General features: G+C 37.9%; 2 protein-coding genes across 4 annotated transcripts; one reads left to right on the top strand and one right to left on the bottom strand.

The window, feature by feature from the left end:
* Positions 1-12: 12 nt before the first annotated feature.
* On the top strand, positions 13-13,116 carry kiaa1958 (KIAA1958 ortholog). 3 transcript variants are annotated; one of them, XM_079448233.1, is made up of 6 exons: positions 13-226; positions 1,762-2,803; positions 7,089-7,136; positions 7,660-7,779; positions 7,877-8,194; positions 9,195-10,732. In XM_079448233.1, the coding sequence occupies exons 1-6, from the start codon at positions 221-223 to the stop codon at positions 9,377-9,379; spliced, it is 1,719 nt and encodes a 572-aa protein (XP_079304359.1). In that variant the 5' UTR covers positions 13-220; the 3' UTR covers positions 9,380-10,732. The 3 variants fall into 3 exon arrangements, with proteins under 3 accessions (XP_079304359.1, XP_079304358.1, XP_079304360.1); XM_079448232.1 differs by lacking the exons at positions 7,089-7,136; positions 7,660-7,779; positions 7,877-8,194; positions 9,195-10,732 and adding exons at positions 11,833-12,012; positions 12,100-12,306; positions 12,402-13,116 and having other exon boundaries at positions 38-226; XM_079448234.1 differs by lacking the exon at positions 7,089-7,136 and having other exon boundaries at positions 38-226.
* Positions 13,117-17,663: 4,547 nt separating this feature from the next.
* On the bottom strand, positions 17,664-19,470 carry inip (ints3 and nabp interacting protein). The gene is made up of 4 exons (XM_079449181.1): positions 19,263-19,470; positions 18,388-18,475; positions 18,215-18,305; positions 17,664-18,135 (listed from the first exon to the last, which is right to left on the bottom strand). Exons 1-4 carry the CDS (start codon positions 19,285-19,287, stop codon positions 18,040-18,042), a joined length of 300 nt encoding a protein of 99 aa, XP_079305307.1. The 5' UTR covers positions 19,288-19,470; the 3' UTR covers positions 17,664-18,039.
* Positions 19,471-19,824: the final 354 nt, after the last annotated feature.

Genomic DNA, 19,824 nt, shown 5'->3' with positions numbered 1-19,824 from the left:
ATGATATCTCATATCTCAGACACGTACTTCCGGCGCTAGCGGAAGTACCCGCTACACGTCCATTAAAAGCTAAATTAATGGCTTTTGTATAAAAAACTGTCAAAAATTGAGATAGAAACGTAGAAATTAAAGCTCTTCTGAAACCAACGATGACTGATATCGAACAAAGAGGCGGCGAACGACAGCATATGTGAGCGGATAGCGGAGTTTATTCTCCTGTATGAAGGTAACTTGCATGATGTTTTTGTCGGGCTCTTTGTGTATGTGTGTGTTTGTTTGTTTGTGTGTGTGTGTGTCAGGTATTTAGATAAACAGACACGGGCTCCGTCTCGGACCCTAGCAAGCAGCCCAAATGGATTTTACAGCTTCCCTAAACAGCATCGGGCTACAAACCCGAACGCGGTGCACAGAACCGCGGTGTATGTGGACAGCTGACTCGGTTTTCAGACAGGCACACATTGTCACTTAAGATGCTCAAAGACATTAAAGGCATCGCGCCTTACACAACCGAACACATCAAAGAACAAGCGCAAGAAATAATGCCCGTGTGTTTGTGTAGTGGGGTGTGTTTTCAAGTTATACCAGCAACCAAAAACGTATAAGTGTGTGTTTAGATATGGTAATACCGCGGTATACATTCAAGCAGATTGGAAAAGCATGTAGATATTGAACAGGGTGATCATTCGGTACAATAATGAAACGCGGAGGAGCACAAATAGGGAATAATGCTCGTGTCCGGTGGTCTTTTGTTATTGTTGTTAGTAATAGGGGTGTGTCTTCAGGTGTGACCTGTAACAACAACGACCAGATTTGTAACACCACGATCTGTCACTTGAAAAATGAATCTTAACATAAATAAAGAAAACATTAAAGCCTGAGAAAGAACTGTTTTAAGCAAAAATAAAAACCAAATATTAATCTTGTATGGTTTAACGCAGGTCATGTGTTGGCAGCTCGAGCAATGGGATTAAACCATCTTCATATCGTGAAAGCCATAGCTCTATGATACTTATCTGATTTTCTTTAAATTTGTATATATATATATATATATATATCGTGCCACAATATATCCTCAATCTTGATATATCGATAACGCGCCATTGTGCATCATACTCTTGTGTTATAAAGTGAAATACACCCACTTCTACAGACGAGTTTGATGTAAACAATGAGTTTGATCCCCCATCAACGGTCCAGTTTTTATGTCTGGGTAGTTGACAGATAATCCTTACATGTGCCTGTGGTATGACGGCCAACATTGAGAAAACAATATACATTGTATATCAATGTGCGATTTATTTGTCTACTACCCATGCATGTTGTTGAAGAACTAATTCGATCCGTTTCATCACATGATGTGGTGTTTTTATTGGATGATTGGATTCAATTTATTGTCATTACACACATACAAGTACAGTGCAACGAAATATATTTTATGACTCTAAATATGTTTTCTCCCTTATGCAGTTTTATTGTCGTTCAATATTATGATATCCAAATGAATCCTATTCGCCTTTTTTAGTACATGCTCCTGGTCATGTTCACTAAGGCTACGTTTCAAACTACAGGTGGTTTTTCAGGAGAGGAATAGCCCACCACTTTTCACACTTCAACCAATTCTCGATTGATAAAATCTAGCCACATCCAATATCGTTTTCTTGCTGCCTCGTCTTGAAACACATCACATTATAAGTAAAATCGTATGTGAATGCTGTTTAAATGCTTAAGCCTGTACTAAAAAGCTTCATTTTCTCATACCAGGGGAAGACGCTCAACATGGAGGACTGCTTGCACACTTCCTCTGACAACCTTGCCAAGCTGGTTAAATGGGCCCACAGTCATGGAACTATCTGCACCCTCATCCCCAACCTCAAACACATGCTCAATGAGGGCTCCCACGGCACCCTCACGGCACTGTGGGGATGCAGTGCTGGCCACGCCTACCACTGGCCAGTGGCTATCACATGCAAAACAGGAAACAAGGAACGGATGTGTTACCAAGACAGTCGGACCATCAACACGGACAGTATTATGCAGACGTCCGCCACCATCCACAACACCTTGGCAGATCGCTTCTTCGGCAATGTCGGAAAAAGCAAAGGCAATTCCAGTCAAGGTGACTCGAGTCAGATCCACGACTCTTGTGACATCTCCAACTGCAGCGAACCCTCCGAGATGGACGACAATGGCGAGGAGTACAATAACAACCTGTACGACATCGTCTGCGAATCCTCGGCTACGGATGACGAAGCTGACTCGAACCACACCCCGAACATTGCGCACCGGAAAAGAGCCAGCAAAGGTCCCGGACCCGTGGATTGCACTGATCCAGGGTTGAAAAAGATCAAACAAGAAAGGGGTGAAGACTATTACAGCGTGGCCAATTCGCAGATGCCAAGCAGCTCAGAGGTGAACCGGTCAGTTAGTGCCATCACCCAGTCACCCAAACCAAACACCCAAACCAGACCGCCGTCAGGGTCTGCTGCGTCCCACAAACCTGTGGATGATGACCCCATGGGGTTCTCGTCATTACCGCTGGAGAACTCTCCGGCGTCTATGATCAAACCCTTGCGAGGTCCTCCGCACGTTAACCAGAATAAAATGCAGATTAACTCGAACCCAACATCCAGTCAAAGTATGGCAGCTTTAACCCACTCTGGACGAATTGACGCTATGGGGGTCCTGCACAGGGATGAATTTCCAAAGTCTTCGTTGTCTTATGGAGAAGCTTCGATTGGCGTGAACCCAGAGATGGATCTTCTGGCAGCCCAGGCACTTAGTACAGAAGCTAGAGAAAATGCAGGTAAAGACCCTTAACTCCATGAGCACCAAGTGATGGGTTATGTTGTTGGTTGATCACTATGTATAATGTATTTAAATGTGGATCCGATATGTGTTTACGCTCAGAATGGGGGATGTTTTAAAGAACTAGTCCAACACAAGTCAAGCTCCACTATGTGTTTACCACAAAAATGTTGCACCTAATGCAAAAGTCTTATGCACCTACTGTACAGAGAAAGTCAGTCGGTCAAGGCATAAGATTAACAAATTTGATTTCACTGTGATTTCAATATTTGGCATGACTTTACTTTCCTCGATATCCAATATATCAAGATTCTGTTTGCACAGCACGTTCTTTACATTATGCAGTATGATGTTTTTGTGGAAAAATGTCAATGACAAAAAATGACTTTAGCTGGATTAACATAAACACAGTGGTTGAGTTTGTCCGTATTCCACCCACCCATGAATTGAAATAACCCAGCAGTAAAGTTAAAAAAATCGTTCTATATTTAAGAGAATTCTCACGCCACGTTTAAAGACAACAACAATACAGGAATCATTTTATTGTATCGTTTACTACGTTTACATGATACACCCTCATAATGCGAGGCAATATTGCGATTAAACTCGACATCATGGAAACACAATACTGCGGTATAAATAATACGATTAAGCTCATAATTGTAGCATCATCGTAGTTCCATATCGTATGCCGATTTTAATGGCAAGAAGAACCCATGGATACTGGTCATTCACACGAAACCATTGAAACATCATGGCATGATACTCATAAACATGTTTGTGTTCATAACAAAAATGCATACATTTAAACATAAATATTTATGTATTTTTTTCTTTTTTTGTTGAAATTCTCATTACCGTAATGCGTCCTGAGGGCATAAATTCAATTATTCTGAAAAAACAATTGGAAATTCTTCTAGATGTTCTCAGATGACAAAACATGACAAGAAAATCATTGACAGTATAATAAAATATTTATGTATAATAAACACGAAGAAAAGAAGCGTGTCCATATTCTTACTTTTTAAATTTGTATTGCGATACAGGTAGTTTTGCGCATTTAAAGTTTTTTACATGTATAATAATCTATCCAAATATAACTTTAAATATATATAATGTTTGATTAATACAAACTTTTTTTAAGCAAAACATGTTATGAGATGGACAGTTATAAATGGTTACGGTAATGAGAATTTTGAATGCCTTTTTTGTAAAAACTGTCGGTAAACATTTTTAAATGAATGCTCTTCAACATTTCGTACCTCATGCGCGAACGCAACAGACTTTCATATTCATCATATTTTTTAACACAATACCGAATAACTATGAAATATGCCGGTAGAAAGGGTTTTGCACTTAAACATATAAGCAGTGGACAGTCAGTAACACACCTACTGTATCTGGTATGATTTCTGCTAGGCATTATAACAAATAATCAGAATAATAAAAATGGCGAGTGTCCGAGAGTGAAGGGGTTTGCTCAAGTCATGTAAACATGTTACCGCGAGCAAGCCTTATTCTGATTATTGGGAATAATCACATTATCGGTGCGCATGTGAATCTAGTCGCTATCAATATTATTTGTCCACCTTCAGAGGAATAATGTCATTGGGATCATTTTTGTCAAACTAATGAATAATAAAGCTTTAACAGCCAATCAAAATGCATTTCATTTTAAAGGGCTTTTAAATTGTGAAATATGCAAGTTTATAATACGTTTACACCCGTTGGTGTGGGCGCTAATGTAGTTATCTTCATAGTTATTGTTCTTTGTGTGAAAGCAGGGCGTTTAGGCTTTTCGACTGTTTGTTTCGAACAGTTCTGCTTGATTATTTTATCATGCAAGCCATTTTTTGTGCCCTTATGTTTTGAATGAAAATCAAATGCATTTGCATACTGTAAATAAAACACAAGCCCAAACCCATAAAAAAAGTCAGCGCATAGCCTGCTACACATATTTTTTGTGAGTGCTATGCTCGTGGGTGGAGTGCATGCGCATGTTGATCATGATTACTTTTATGACGTCACCTCACTCAAGACCATAAATGAGATTTATCACACCGCAGAAGTGAAATCTAATACTACACAACAGACACGAAACAAAGTGGGCGTCGCTCACAAAACAGACACAAGCCTTACAATACCCCATTTAAAAAGGTGAACACATTCTTTTTGTCGACACGTTTATGTACAGTACTGTAACATGAAATATAAATAGTGTGTTCGAGTAAGATTAAAGAGTAAAGATGAAATGAAAGCATAGTTTGAGGTTTTCAGCCGGCAAATCTCTCACTTCAGACATTAACATATATTTTACGTATACAGGTGCATCTCAATTCGTTAGAATATCGTAAAAAGGTCAATATTCAATATAACTCATTTCAGAAAGTAAAACCAATATTTTACATAGATTCATTACACACAGAGTGAAATATTTCAAGCTTTTATTTCTTGAAATTCTAAAGATTGTGGCTTGCAGATAATGAAAAGACAAAATTCAGTGTCTCAGAAAGTTAGAATATTGCATAAGATCAATAAAAAAAGGTTATTTTAAACAGAAATCTCAGGCTTCTGAAAAGTATGTTCATTCCTATGCACTCAATACTCTGTTGGACTTCCTTTTGCATGAACTACTGCATCAATGCGGCGTGGCATGTAGGCATTCAGTCTGTGGAACTACTCAGGTGTGATGGAAGCCCAGGTTGCTTTGAAAGCGGCTTTCGGGTCATCTGCATTGTTGGGTCTGGTGTCTCTCATCTTCCTCTTGACAAATCTTTCCCCTTTTTTCATTTTCTTTGCACCCTCAGATAGTTGTATCTCTCGGACAAATAGTGTCCTATCCAAACACAATGGAAAGCTTATTCTGCTTTCATATGATCTATAATTCTCAATATTTGTATATTGCTTTTATGAAACAGGTCTGTAAATAAGACAGAGTGAAAGCATTATTCTTTTCTCACTCCGACTTCTGTAATAAATCCAGTCCAGGTTTTCCATATCCTACTCATCCCATAATCAGTAGTAAAACAAACCCTGTATCACGCCATCTTGGAATGAAAGAAAACCGACATTACAAAAACTCAAACCCAAAAATCACGACGTCACTCTCTGCTCCACTTTTACTATACATGATTAAGTCTGAACAAAGTTTGCGGACGTTGTGCCACCCGGCGGCCATGTTTAAAACACCTCTGGGCAGCTATTTACGTCATGGCAAGTCCACAGTCCTATCTACTTTAATGGGTGAATAGATATTTCTAAAATCACAATTAAACAGCATGTTTCTGATCAATAAATAAACATTACTTGATCATAACTTTGGTTTGCTAAGCTTAAATTGCGCAAAAAAGATATTTTTTCGAGGTCGTCAAGTCACGAGAGCCCCGCCCCAGAGAACCGTCAGTCTTTATCGATTGACGATTGGCTGGTTTTTCTTAAAGGCGGGACTTCTTTCTCTAGAGCGGCCATATTGAGCATTGCAGTCGTCGCCATACATTGTAATGGCAGTGGTTCGTGTTGTTATATTAATATCTTAGGTCTGAATCATTGTGAACACAAAAGCGGAGTGATACAGACAATAAATGTGAAAGTGTCATTAGCCTATAACATTTGATTATGTTTAGAAAGGCCATTTAAAGGGAAATTAAACACATTTGCTCATCATTTGTTCACCCTCGTGTCATTCAAAACCTGTGATGTGAACGCAAAAGAAGTTATTTTGTGAAATGTCTCAGTCGTTTCATGTTTCTAAAATGGTCAATGGGGGTCAATGTCGTCTGGTTATCAATGTTCTTCAAAATGTTTCATTTCTGTGTTCTGCAAAAGAAAGTAAGTCATACAGGTTTGGAATGACATGAGTATGAAATGATGAAAAATCTTTCATTTTCTAGAAAGTGAATTCCGCATGCTATTTATATATGAACAGCAGACAGCCAGTTCTTACTGAGATAGTAAATGAGATGGCGCTCTCTTCTACTCTGCAATGAAGCATTAAGCCGTTTCCCGAGAGACTCTGGGGATAATTTGCATTTCAATCAAGATGGAAATGGATGGTGCTGTTATTGTTTCACCTCCAAAAAAAAAAAAATCATGAAAAAGAAACAGGTGAGTTGCTTGACACCTTTTCTCTTTTGTTGAGAGGAAAATGGATGTCAGTAGATGTAACGTTGTTAACGTCTCAAATGAGCGTTTTATCGTAAGCATGCATGAAAATGCTTATAAGATAATAGAGAATATTCATAAATACCTTTTGTGGACAAACTATAATTGTATTCTGTTTACAGGTTCACACGAGAAGATGGATTACGCTGCGATTTTGAAAGCCCTTCATGGTTAGTTATTTCTGCAAGAACTTTGATATGGTATAGAAATGTTTTACTAAACTGTAGTTTTTGTTAAACCAGTCAATAACATAACTGGGTCATATTTACCCCAATATGACAAGAGCGGAAAAGTAATTGTTTTTTATTTATTAGAATACACATTTTTGCATTGTTGCATTTTATAACAACTGAGTACATTTCCTTTTTTTTCTTTAAGCAAGAATTATGTTCTTTTGGCATGCAACATGACGGTTTTTGTCAACTTGATGTATTTAGATTCATAATGAATGAATTTGCATGAGGCAAATGAATTTGGAAGAAACTTTGCATCATTGCAAATAAATAAAACTTCTCTGATGAAAATGGCTGTATTGTCTGTGGACTTGCCAGCTGTGTGAAATGCAGACCACTGTTCACTGTGCGGATTTGTGTTTATCATCATTGTGTTTTTCCACTTGATCAAAACCTTAGTCACTTGGAAAGAGTTTATCCTTTAATAAAACCTTAAAAATTCTCATTTGATGTATTGCAGAACATCTGATCCCAGCCGCACAAAGCTCAGAAGAGCAGTTCTGCCCATCAGATGTCAGTCCAAACAGTGACAGGTATTTCGAAGAAAGGAAACACCTGGAAGAGTTTATAACAAGCATCGGTGAGCCCAAGCGCCAATATAGAAGGAAATCAATAGAAATCCAACCTCGCAGACACGACAGTATGAAATAAATTCTAATTTCTCATTCCAAACACAGATACTATTACCCTACAGAACCTGCAGACAGTCATTGACCGAATCCTCGTGTTTCACGAGAGGACCCAGGTGCCTCTGTCCACTCCGGCCAGACTGGGCGAGCAGGAGCTGTTTCCAGGAAGTGGACTGTACCTGCCGCACTACAAACTGGCGTCCATGCTACAGGAGTCCCGGCAGGACAGTATGAGACTCTTTCATCTGCTGTTTGAGCATTTCTTCAGCGAGGAGGACCTTAACGGCGCCGTCGCTTTCGGCAAGAGGGGAAAAGTACCTGATGGCAAAAAGATCCTGGACAGAAGAAGAGTGGATGGGATTATGTGTAAGTTATTTGAGTGGACCTTCTATTCGGGACAGAGTTCAAGTTCTGTTTTGAGTTTTAATTTGTCGCTTTATTGATATTTTTTTATCACGTTTTTATTTAAAGATGTATAGCCGTGGAAAAATTTAAGAGACCATTCCAAATGTTTATTTATTCAGCATGTCTAGATGTATTGCGGTCATTCCAGTCCAGTGTCTGTTATATTTCAACAAAATCAAACCTAAGGAGTGACAAAGTCATCCAACAGCAATGTGAACGACTGACAGCATGACAAGACACATGGAAACTGTGATAAAAATCTATGTTATTACATAAATATATTTCACTTTTCCTAAATCGTCTTCAAATATTACTGTTGTATTGCTAAAAGGTGAATATGAACTGTCTTTACCTGTTTCTCCAGTGTTCATTTTCTGCAAATAGAAACACAATATTTATTTAAAATTTGGGAGAAATATTCTTAGTAGTAGTTCAAATCATTAAACAAAAATGACAATTTTACCTAAGCACATGCCTATAAATAGTAAATCATTTTGAAAGGCTCTCTTAATTTTTCCTGTGGTTGTTTATTGTAATATATATTTTAAATATTTTATTGTTTTTGTTTTTATGTAAATGTTATGTATATTTGAACATCTTCTTATTTATTAGTTCACTTTTTATTGCTATATAATTTTAATTTGTTTGCATTTTGTTTAAGCCTTTTTTAATTTCGTAATTGTTGTTAGACCTAAACTTATTTCAGTTTATTGATGAGGCGACATCTCTTTTTTTATATTATTAAAGTATTTAATAATAATTTCAGTAAATATCTTCGATTTGGGAGACATTACAGAATTCTGATGTAATACGGCTAAAAACGTTCAGTTTTTAATGATATTACTGTTTTTGTGTTGAACCTGGGATAATAAATATAATAATATTCAACCTCAAAATAAAATAATTTCACATTTATTCACCCTCATGTCTTTAATAGTATTTCCTTTTTGTTTTCTCGCAGCATATGTTCTTCGTTGCTCTACTATAGATGGATGGACACCTGTGGAATCATCTAAGCTGAAGAAGGCCTGCATTAACAAATGTCGACTTCGAATCGGTCAGAAAAAGAAACAAGAGTCCTCTCAAGAATCATTTATTTTCTGCGACGAACAATCTTCAGGCAAAAATGACCCCTCGTATATGTAATTCTTGTATTCTGCATTCGCAGAACTGTTATCCATACACTTCAAAAGAAAAACACTGTTGGAAGCAGACCCGTGGACATAAGGGATAAAGGAGATCATAGATTCATACCTGCACAAATGAACTTTACTATTTCATTGTCACTCATGCAAACAAACCCAACGTAATCTATACTGTGATGGTTATTGAGCTATTGACTTGGACGGTCAACACAAAACTGTTTTAACCACTTACATTAGTTTTAGAGTAGTCTAGTACTTATTTATGTTAGTCAGCATTGTAACAATCAAAAACACGCCATTTTACGTTGTCACTTAAACCATTTTGATGGTTTCTAATCGTACCCAGTATCTTTAATATAGTCGAAATGTGAACTATTGCTATATCAACACAACCGTATACAAACAACTGTATTTTTGTGTCTTTTATATTCTTTTTTGTTTGTTATGATGCTAAATTGATAACCACATCATTCCATATCTGTGCATGACGGACAAAAAATTGCTTAAGGGATTTATAAGTTAGCATGTTAAAACAAGATTTATTTGTATTTGTATTTTTTTTCTTTTTACATTGAGCCTATATAGATGAAGCTTTGCCTTCTACTGTCTGTTACAAACAGCATAAAAATGACTGCCGGAGATGTGGAGGCAGCGACACGTAGTAGCGAATAAATGTTGAAAATAATTGTTTTACGGAGTCATAAAAGGGTATTTTTATTTAAAGGATTGCTTAGCCTGATCTTTGGATAAACTGAAATGAAAAGGCAATTGCTTTTTTGGGTATTTTACCTTTTTAATAAGCTAAAATGAACGAATCGGTTAAGCTTGCCTGTTTTTGTGTAAGAAACAGCAAGCAATGAGGTACAAATGGCGTTTGTAAACAAAGTATTTTTACTGTCCTGTAAGGCCTTGAAGTAACACATTACAAACAGTTGATAAAATGTAAAAAAGAGAAGAAAAATGAGCTGGAATTCACGCAGTCTCTCAAACACATTGACTGGTTTACCGCGAGTATAATTTAGAGCTTTCACCAACCAAATATTATGGTCTGACAAACTGAAGGTTTTTATAAAGAATGAGTGTTCTGCCTTTGATGGTCAGGACATCCCACACCTGACCAGTTTAATCCTTAGTTTTTATCCACCTTTATTGGTGCAGGAACTATTAGCACTTCCTCAAAGACAGATTGCTGATACGTCTATTTTCACTAGTTTTCATGTAAATACTTCATTGATCTAGTGTGTCACCAGTGCTTTTGTCATTTTCTGATACATTAAAAGAAAATCAAAGATCAAAATATGATGTTTGTGATCCATTTTTGCCTTTAAATAAACTGTTGAAAAGATTGGATTGCATTGCAGTTTGACATTGAATTCATTCAGTGTATCTGTTTTGTCAGTTTTGCTTTTAACCATCTACATTCTTGATTTGGTGGGATTTCTTCAGAGGTGGGTTTAGTATATCGTTGCCTTGGAATGATAAGGTTTTATCTGCAATTTGAGCAGCTTTGAGATACTGAGCTTTGAAGTTTTTGCATTCTATTTGACTGTAGATATAACCTTACACCAATAATGTACACCGTTTAAAAATATTAATAATAATAATATAATTAAGTTATAGAATAGAAATATGTGAATAACTATTAACCTTGTTATTTCTAGGCAAGGATATATCAAACTTAAATGTAAGTATTTTGTTTTTTATTTTAAAATGATGTTATCATACAAACTATGTATGAAAAGGTCTTCAGTTGAAGCAACAAAAATCCATAGTGACAAAGAAATGGAAAAAGTAAAGCTATATTTAGCCAAGTTACGTTTTTTCTCAGTTTCCTTTGATTGTTATCAGAAATAATCTACAGGCGCTCTATTGTTTGAGACTCTTTTTTCTAGAAGTTAAGTTTGGGGGGGGGTCAGAAAAGTGCGCATGCGCAGTTACATCTGTTTATGCTTTATACCAGTGGTCTCCAACGTGGTGCCCGTGGGCACCTGGTAGCCTGCATGAACTCTGTAAGGTGCCCGCTAAACACAGGGCTCACCAATAATGCTCAAGACAGTTGACAAATCTGTGACTATACCGATCAGCCAAGTGCCACATCATCATGAAAGGTTATTATTAGCAAGTGTTATAAGCTTTAATATCGGAAAGAAAACTGAATTTGGTTCTGTGAGCGTAAAAATAAGGCATCACATGTTTAAAGTTAGAATGTATGTTATCAACAAGTAGCCCTCTAGAGGATTTTTTTTATTTTGGTTGCCCTCGCTTACAAAAAGGTTGGAGACCCCTGCTTTATACGGTTTATGAAACCGTCTATATTTGTAGAAAAAATGCTTATCTGGTAAACTAGGTCTAGTTATTCTCCCCGTCATGTCTAGTAAGACCAGCTGAAGATCAACCTGGTCAACGCTCCCTGTAGGAACTCCCGAGGTAAAGCTTGTTTTCTATCTCACACAGTTCCTCCAGCTGTGTATGAAATAGAGAAGCTGAAAGCTCTGCTGCAGGCTGAGAGAAGCAAAAGTGAGTTGATGGTTGAAACCATCGGCAGCCTAAGGCAGGACAAAGAACTTCTGCAGCAGGAACTCGCCAAGAAGGCTGAGCTTATCTGCGACTTCCTGCAAGACCAACTACGGCCAGGTAACCAATCCTTAACATCTCAACACATCGTTGAATACAATTGGGAGATCCGTAGTTTGATTATGGGGGTCTGGTTTCCTTTGGTAGATAAGCGAAGGACCCATTCCTCAAGTCAAATGAAAGCGTGTGGCTCTCATCAGAAGACCAGCTCCATTTCTGATGAGGGAGCTGTGTTTGAATCTCCGGCGCTCTTTGACTCCTTCGAGGAGGTGGAGCTGCTTCCGACAGAAAGGCAGAGGACCATCAAGATTTCAGCAAAGAGAAGCAGAGATGGCGAAAACACACGTGTCCGAAGTAAGTCTGGGCCTAATTTTTGGTCCGATTATTGATGAATTTCTGCGCCGTCCACGTTGTGTCAATATTGCTGAAATGATGATTTTATTTTTCAGTGAAAAATGTTGTCGGCGTGATCGCACGGTACATGGCTGCACTACAAGAATTCCGCCGTAGTGTCTCCATGAAAGTGGCTTTCGACCGAGTCGGTGTTGACCGCAACACCATTTCCAGGACAGCAGCCATCGCGGAACTCAGCCTGGCGGCCCCTGAAGTCTTCCACGCTCTTCCGCCGTGGGACGAGAAGGAGGAAACATTGGCCCATTACGCTGTGAGATGTCGTCAGGCAATGGATGACGGAATCAAAGCCAAGATTAAAAACATGAAAGCCAAGGGAGAACTTCTACCAATCGTCAGCAAATAAAGCACACCGCAAACACAGTTTCCATCGTGTCACAGACTGTCTTTTCTTTGAACGATTTGTGGAAGGACTCATCCATGTTTTAGTCAGTTCCTGCGCTTGTTATTGGCCGATTTAGCTTTTCATCACAATTGATCGAATTGTTTCGTATGTCTTCTTGCAGTATCATTTTGCCTGACCAGTATTTGCTTCATTGTTAAACATGCCAGGGGGGTGATTTTGTGATATTGAAATGATTGCATGATCTTCCACCACAAACTACAGTGTATGTTTGTGCTTTTACCACTTCCTGTCTGCTCCTCTAAAAGATTAGTACTATGTATTAATATTGTCAAGGTGAAGAAATATAAGTGTGTAAGAATTCACATCTTGTTTATAAACTAGTAGCTTCAATGACTGTTATTAGAAGTAATAAAATGTAAATAAAATATTTTTTATGTTTGTGTACTATGTTGGGGAAAAAATGTAATTGTCAATTTTGTGACAGTAAAAAACATAAAAAACCCACAACAACATTGCATGAGCAGTATTTTAACAAAAATGGGAATATGTTTTTATAGGATATATTGTTTATATTTAAATATATTTGTTTGAAATATTTGTAAATGTAAAATACATATTATAGTTATTTTATTTATTTATTTATATTTGTGTTGCCTCATGTCCATAGGATGTTTAGTATATTCCAAAGGAACATTCTTTCATCATTTGCTCACCTACATGTCATTGCAAACCAAGTTCACTTTACTTTTCTGCAGAACTCAAAAGAAGATGTTTTGAAGAATGTTGGTAAACAAACAACACTGACCCTTATTGACTTCTATTGTATCAATACAAAACCACTGACTGAGAAATATCTTCTTTTGTGTTCCACAGTCAACATTTTTTGGGGGTAAACTACACCTTCAAGGTTTGGGGTTTGTTTAGCACACCGTACACAACAAAATAAAAAATCTTCAGTGCTTCGGCCAATTGCTTTAACCAGACCAACTTTTTTCTTGTCCAAGTATTGAGGTTCTTGACATGAAAACACTGCCCTCTTCCCTTTCAACAGAGATGGACGAGAGAGACTACAGAGAACAGAATGAGAAGACCATTCGCAGCACCCAAACAGCCCTACGCAACTTTCGGGATTTCCTGTTTTCCAAATACCCGACAGAAACCAGAGAGATATACTGCATTCCGTGCCAAGAGCTGGACATGTACCTGGCCTCCTTCTTTGTGGATGCGCGGCAAAGGGACGGCTCTGAATACGAGCCCAACAGCCTTGCAAATTATCAGTGTGGTCTTGAACGCTACCTGAAGGAGCATCGCTACGCCTACAGTATTACGAAAGACAGAGATTTCCAAAGGTCCCAGGATGCCCTCAAGCAAAAACAGCTGGAGCTCAAGTTCAAAGGTAAAGGCAACAAACCCCACAAGTCAATGAAGCTGACGCTTGCCGATGAGATGCTCCTGAGGAAACGGGGTCTCCTGAGTCGCTTCAATCCGGAGGGTTTGCTTAACCTGGTGTGGCTCAACAACACCAAAGCTTTCGGGCAATGTATGGGCTTCCACAGCTCCATGCTGAAGTGGGGTGATGTACGCTTGCTCAACACAGAAACAGGATTGGAGTATCTGGAGTGGACCTATCAGGATTTTAGCGACCTCAACACCAGAATCAGGAGGTCCATGACGGAGTCCCGCATCTACGCTACCCCGCATTCTCCTCAAACCTGTCCAGTGCAGGACTACAAGGACTACGCCCAGCGCAGACCTCAACCGATGCTCTACGAAGATGCACCCTTTTACTTGTCCATCAAGCCCGGGGTGAACCTTGCAGCTCTCCACTGGTACAACTGTCAAGCTTTGGGAAAGAACAAGTTGGCGAAGATGGTCAAGACCATGTGTGAGAAAGCCAACATTCCAGGACGAAAGACTAATTTCAGCGTTTATCAGAGTTGTAGTTCTTTGTCTGAGGCTCAGAGTAATCAGTTAGTCCTGATCTGCAATGACCTCAGACAGCAAGCGGTCCAATTGAGAAGCTCCCACACTGGTGGTACCAACTTTGTAATCGCTGGTTCTTTTGACTCCACTGACTCTCCTTAGGTCTCATCAGTGCCATAGACTGTAAAAACAAGATGGACGACATTTCTCCACATTTTTCAAATTGTAAATGGAAGCCAAAAAATCCCAGAACCAGCCAATAACATGTGATGAGAAGTTTCTCAAAAAGTATGGGAACAGGGTGACGTATGGAGACTGGATCTTTGCAGAACAAAAAGGGGCACTTCTCAATTATAAGGCATCTTCAAAAGGGTATAGGCGTTTCTCAATGTAGTTTGGAAAAAATTAAGTGGGCGGTTTTTAATTCTCTTCTCCTATTGGATGGTTGAAATATAGTATGCCTATCCCAGAGGTGTATAGTACTTGAGTATTTTTATCAGAGTGTTTTTACTTTTGGAAAATTTCACTTCACTATCATGAAGCATATACATATATTTAGTTTACTCCACTACATTTTATCTTACCTTTACTCAAGTTACTCAACTACTTTTACTCAAGTTACTCAACTACTTTTACTCAAGTTTACTCAACTATTTTTGAGTAAATTACTTGAGTAAAAGTTAGAAAGTACTAATTCTTTTTTTTTATTCCATTTATTTTTCAAATGTAGTTGAGTAAAAAGTATGATATATGACATTCTTTATAATGTATGTAAGTAATACATTAACAAAGTAAAAACTCTTTTTAAAAAAGTAAAGAGACTTGAACCCTAAAAGTAAAATACTCATTCCCAATAATTCAGAAATTGGTTTCTGCCCTTTCTTATTGGATGGTTGAGAGATGCCCATCCTGGTTTGAAAACGGCCATAATTGAGAAACCCTTTCATGTTCTTGCATAGATCTAAACTTCTGAACACGGGCATGGCTTCTGACGTCACACTTGGATGTGAGCGGGGTTAGATTTCCACGGCAGGATGCAGTGAGCTCTACTTGCACCCGATCAGTGCCATCGACCGTACAGGTTATCTGAAAACCCACTGGCCATCACTGTTACAGGTTGTCCTGCCCCAAACTGAAGCCATTGGTTGAGCCAGAAGTTGATGCCATAACAAACATTTGCATTTACACTTTTCGTGGGAAGTCAACGTACAAACTTTTGATTTGAATATCAGAGTATTTAAGAGTAACTAAACACCATAAAAATGCAACGTTAGCTTTAAATATAGTAGGTGTAGGCCATAACACTTGTGAAAACATATTATTTCACTCGCTTGTAGCTTAAAGCTGTTTTTTATACTAAACTAACTGTCTGTGCCATGTAGGCTGTGTGAAACTATGTATACTCAACATGTTGTCTTGACTCTTGTCCTGGTTGTATTGTTGTTTTAAGTAGTAGGTATGTTGCAAAATACTGATAAGTGTAGTAATTTCAACTACTACAGCTAGCATCTTAGCGCTAATGTTTTTTACTCCGAACAACATTTACATTTAGTCATTTAGCATATGTTCAACAAAATGCACAAATGCAATCAAAAACCTCGTCTCTTTATAGCCTACCACAGTATACAGAGCTAAGTTGTAAATGTTTTTTTTGAAAGAGTAGAAAAGAGATAGAAGTAAGAACTGATCGGTCAGGTGCTGACGGAAGAGATGTGTTTTCAGACGATTCTTAAAGATGGATACAGAATCTGCTGATCTTGTAGCAGCGGGCAGATCAAGTGGAACCGATCCAGAGAAGGTACGCAAGAGTGATTTTTACCTTTTTGGGATGGCACCACAAGACGTTGTTTGTTTGCAGCATAGAGCATAGGGTACATACATCTGCATTAGCAAGTGGCGATAAGGGGGTGCCGAACCAGTGGTGGTCTTGTAGGCCAGGAGCAGAGTCTTGACAACTACACAACACTTGCTAGTTTAGCAATGACAGGCTTCAAATATCATTACTCACTATATTTTGTAGATATAAATGTGAAGTAACTAATCCTGTAATCCCTTATACTTCTGTAAATTCTGTGTCAGTGTGTTAACTCTTTAGCACTGAAGTTCACCCCAAAATGAACATTTTGTCATTATTTACGCACCCTCTCGTCATTTTAAACTTGTATGACTTCCGCAGAAGAGAAAAGAAGATATTTTGAAGAGTGTTTTTAACTGGTACCCATTCACTCGCTTTGGTTTGTGTCTAAAAGAAGTGAATGGGTGCCAGTTACTGTTCGCTTACTAACAGTCTTCATAATATCTTTTTCGTCATTTCATACAGCTTTGAAATGACAAGAGGGTGAGTAAATGATGACAGAATTTCAGCTGACTGTAGTCCTTGTAGTTGGTGACCTTAACATGTTTACTACACTTTTACTATAGATCCATGGTTCGTTTTCATGGGATGTTTTATGTAATAATCCTCTTGTAGGAATAATAGTTGGAGACGTAAACACATAGTTGGGAACCTGCCAAGTCCATCAGCTATTGTTATTATGTAGAAAGGATCAATTCAACATGGTACGTGCTTGTTTGATTTTGATCAATTGTTGGTTTTCATGAAATGAAAGTGCCATGTAACCATTAGATCAAATACTGTACTGTGTTAGTCTTGGCACATTAAATGGTTCAAATGTTTTTGAGATGTTTATTTATATCCAGTGATACTTTAGGCTTGACGTCAGTTTAAAGTTAATATTTGTATGAATATTTTTACTTTTATGACATTTTTTATTTTAATGTTACAATATAAGATGGATCTATATTTATTTTATTCAGTTTTCAGTCAGTAATTAGTTTTAGTGCCTTATTTGAAACGTATTTCAGTTCATTCCTCATGCAACATTTCAATTTTTGATCTCTTTGAAGTTTTTATTTGATTTTAATAAATAGAAATGTTTGATTAGTTTTGTTTCAACAAACTATAATAGCCTTGTTTGTATCTCTTGGTGTGTGAGATGGAAATATCCATATAGACTCATAAACATTATTTGCATTTAACGGCAGATTTTATTTTATCATGCAGGCATGTGCACAGATTTGATCTTATCATCGAGTCAGTTTGAAAAAACATAAAGAAAGACCATATGAACCCAGTAAGGACTGTAGCAACATCTTTGGGTGAAGCATCTTGTGTGCCTAAGACCTTTACAGAGTATGCTGTATTTCAATCAGATATAAATAAAGACACAACAAAAAGCTAGTGGCTTTTCTCCATTTTATGTTAAATCCTAAAAAAATATTGACTAGATACAACAATCAAAACATACAAAACAAAAAAACTTGGATTCTTAAAAAACGAAGGTCACCTGGCACATCCACAGCAAAGACTGAAGTGAATGCAAACACTGAATGTATAAAGTGTTCCTTTACTCCGGGTCAAGCCTCGGTAACACGGGTAATATGAGATTACCAAAGGAGGAATCCTGAGTGATGAAGAATCCGGACGAGTGTGCATGCGCATGCTGCAACCAAAACAAAGAAAAATGTTATGAAATGGACGATTTAAAATAAAACGAAATTCACACACGATGCTTTCGTTACCTGTAAAGCCGCTTTTTGTTGTGCGGCAATATGCTGCTGTTCAGCCTGGTCCCTAAACTCTTTATTCACCGCTGGTCTAGAAAGAGGAATGCTGGGGAAAAAGTATTATATTGCATTTATTACATTGCATATATTATGTATGTTTTTTTTTGTATATATTTTTGATATATTACCTGGCTCCGGGGTTATTCATAGACTGACTCTGTATCAGGCGTCTCTTCTCCTTATTCAGTTCAGCTAGAATAGCAGCCCGGTTTTTGTCTTGAATAAACGACAGCATGAGATGACATATATGCATAATAGGGTTTCCAGTTATTACTGTTAAGCATCTTAAGTGCCTCTACGGGCACATATTGATTGTAAGCTGCAAATAAAAGTTCATTGCACAGTACAGTTTCAAGTAACGATTTTATATATCAGTCATGATATATTTCGCTCTCGTATGGATAATTATGAATGTATACAAAACATAAAATTACAATAAAACCCTTTTCATACTTTACCTTTTATAGTACATGTTATTAAAAGAATAAAAAACAGAGAATATCTAATAAATGGTTTGCAGAGGGACATGTTCCCAGATTGCACAATCCATCTTGCTTACGTCTGCATTTGCATCGGCAAGACGTAGTTTGCTCATCTGCGATACGTCTCGGAGACGTCGGAAATAGGTCTGCTAAAGATCTGGAAACATCCGCTGCGTACAAACATCTGCTAAACATCTTAGAAAGAGCTGCTTTACATCCATTCTAAATCTACATCGTACGGACACCTTCTGGATGTCTACAGGACGTCTAACAGCAGACGTCTACGAGACGCATTGCAGATGGGCAAACAATGTCTTGCAGAAGTAAATGCAGACGTCAAATAGACGTAAGCCAGATGTCCGTGTGGCATCAGGGCTCAGAACACAGAAAAACATCATGTCTGATAAAATGACTGATGACATATATATCACGGAGTTTGTTTCTTCCAAGTGTTGAAACTGTACAACACATCCCATAAGCTTGAGATGAAGAACAGACACCGTGTACAAAACAATATTTACCTGGTCCAGGCGGATTTGAGGCCATTTTACATGCGCTCTAAAGAAAATAAAACCCCGATGTAAAATCGCTTAAATCAACCTTTAAAAACAGGTTAAATGCCGTACGGGACGAACACACACAAGCATCTCTGACGTCTTCTTCGTTAAGCGCGACGGTGGCTGCAGAGAACGCACGCGTTTACAGCGCCCACTGCAGCACTGGAGCGTCCCGACAACACCACGAATTCTCGCTTTTATATTTAAACGACAAAAGGAAGTTAAGAGATGAATGAAAAACGGTGCGAAGTCGGAATTGCATTTGATAGGAAAGGCAAACTTGAACTTGAAGCGGTTTCATTTACTCGAAAATAAACAAATAAACGCGATTTCTCGGTGACGTGACGCGCTTCTTTCTCCAGGTGGCGCGTGACACAAAGTTATTGACAGATATGGTTCAACACACATGCGTTGCTTTAATGTATAAAAAGAAAGATGTGAATAATATTAATTTCACAGAATAAATGAACGTTATTTGTGACACATTGAAAATCCCTTTTTAAGCCAGATTTCCAGAGCTAAAAAT

This window comes from Barbatula barbatula (assembly GCF_947034865.1).
Source record: "Barbatula barbatula genome assembly, chromosome: 24".
Lineage (NCBI taxonomy): Eukaryota > Metazoa > Chordata > Actinopteri > Cypriniformes > Nemacheilidae > Barbatula > Barbatula barbatula.
This window is presented reverse-complemented; position numbering and strand designations above follow the sequence as displayed.

Excerpts from the sequence above, each read along its gene's own strand:
- kiaa1958 (XM_079448232.1), top strand. Across the intron at positions 2,804-11,832 it reads AGAAGCTAGAGAAAATGCAG|TTCCTCCAGCTGTGTATGAA; the intron begins GTAAAGACCCTT and ends TATCTCACACAG. Across the intron at positions 12,013-12,099 it reads GCAAGACCAACTACGGCCAG|ATAAGCGAAGGACCCATTCC; the intron begins GTAACCAATCCT and ends TTCCTTTGGTAG.
- inip (XM_079449181.1), bottom strand. The coding sequence starts at position 19,287 with ATGGCCTCAAATCCGCCTGGACCAG. Across the intron at positions 18,476-19,262 it reads CTCAAATCCGCCTGGACCAG|ACAAAAACCGGGCTGCTATT; the intron begins GTAAATATTGTT and ends CGTTTATTCAAG. Across the intron at positions 18,136-18,214 it reads AACAAAAAGCGGCTTTACAG|CATGCGCATGCACACTCGTC; the intron begins GTAACGAAAGCA and ends TTTTGGTTGCAG.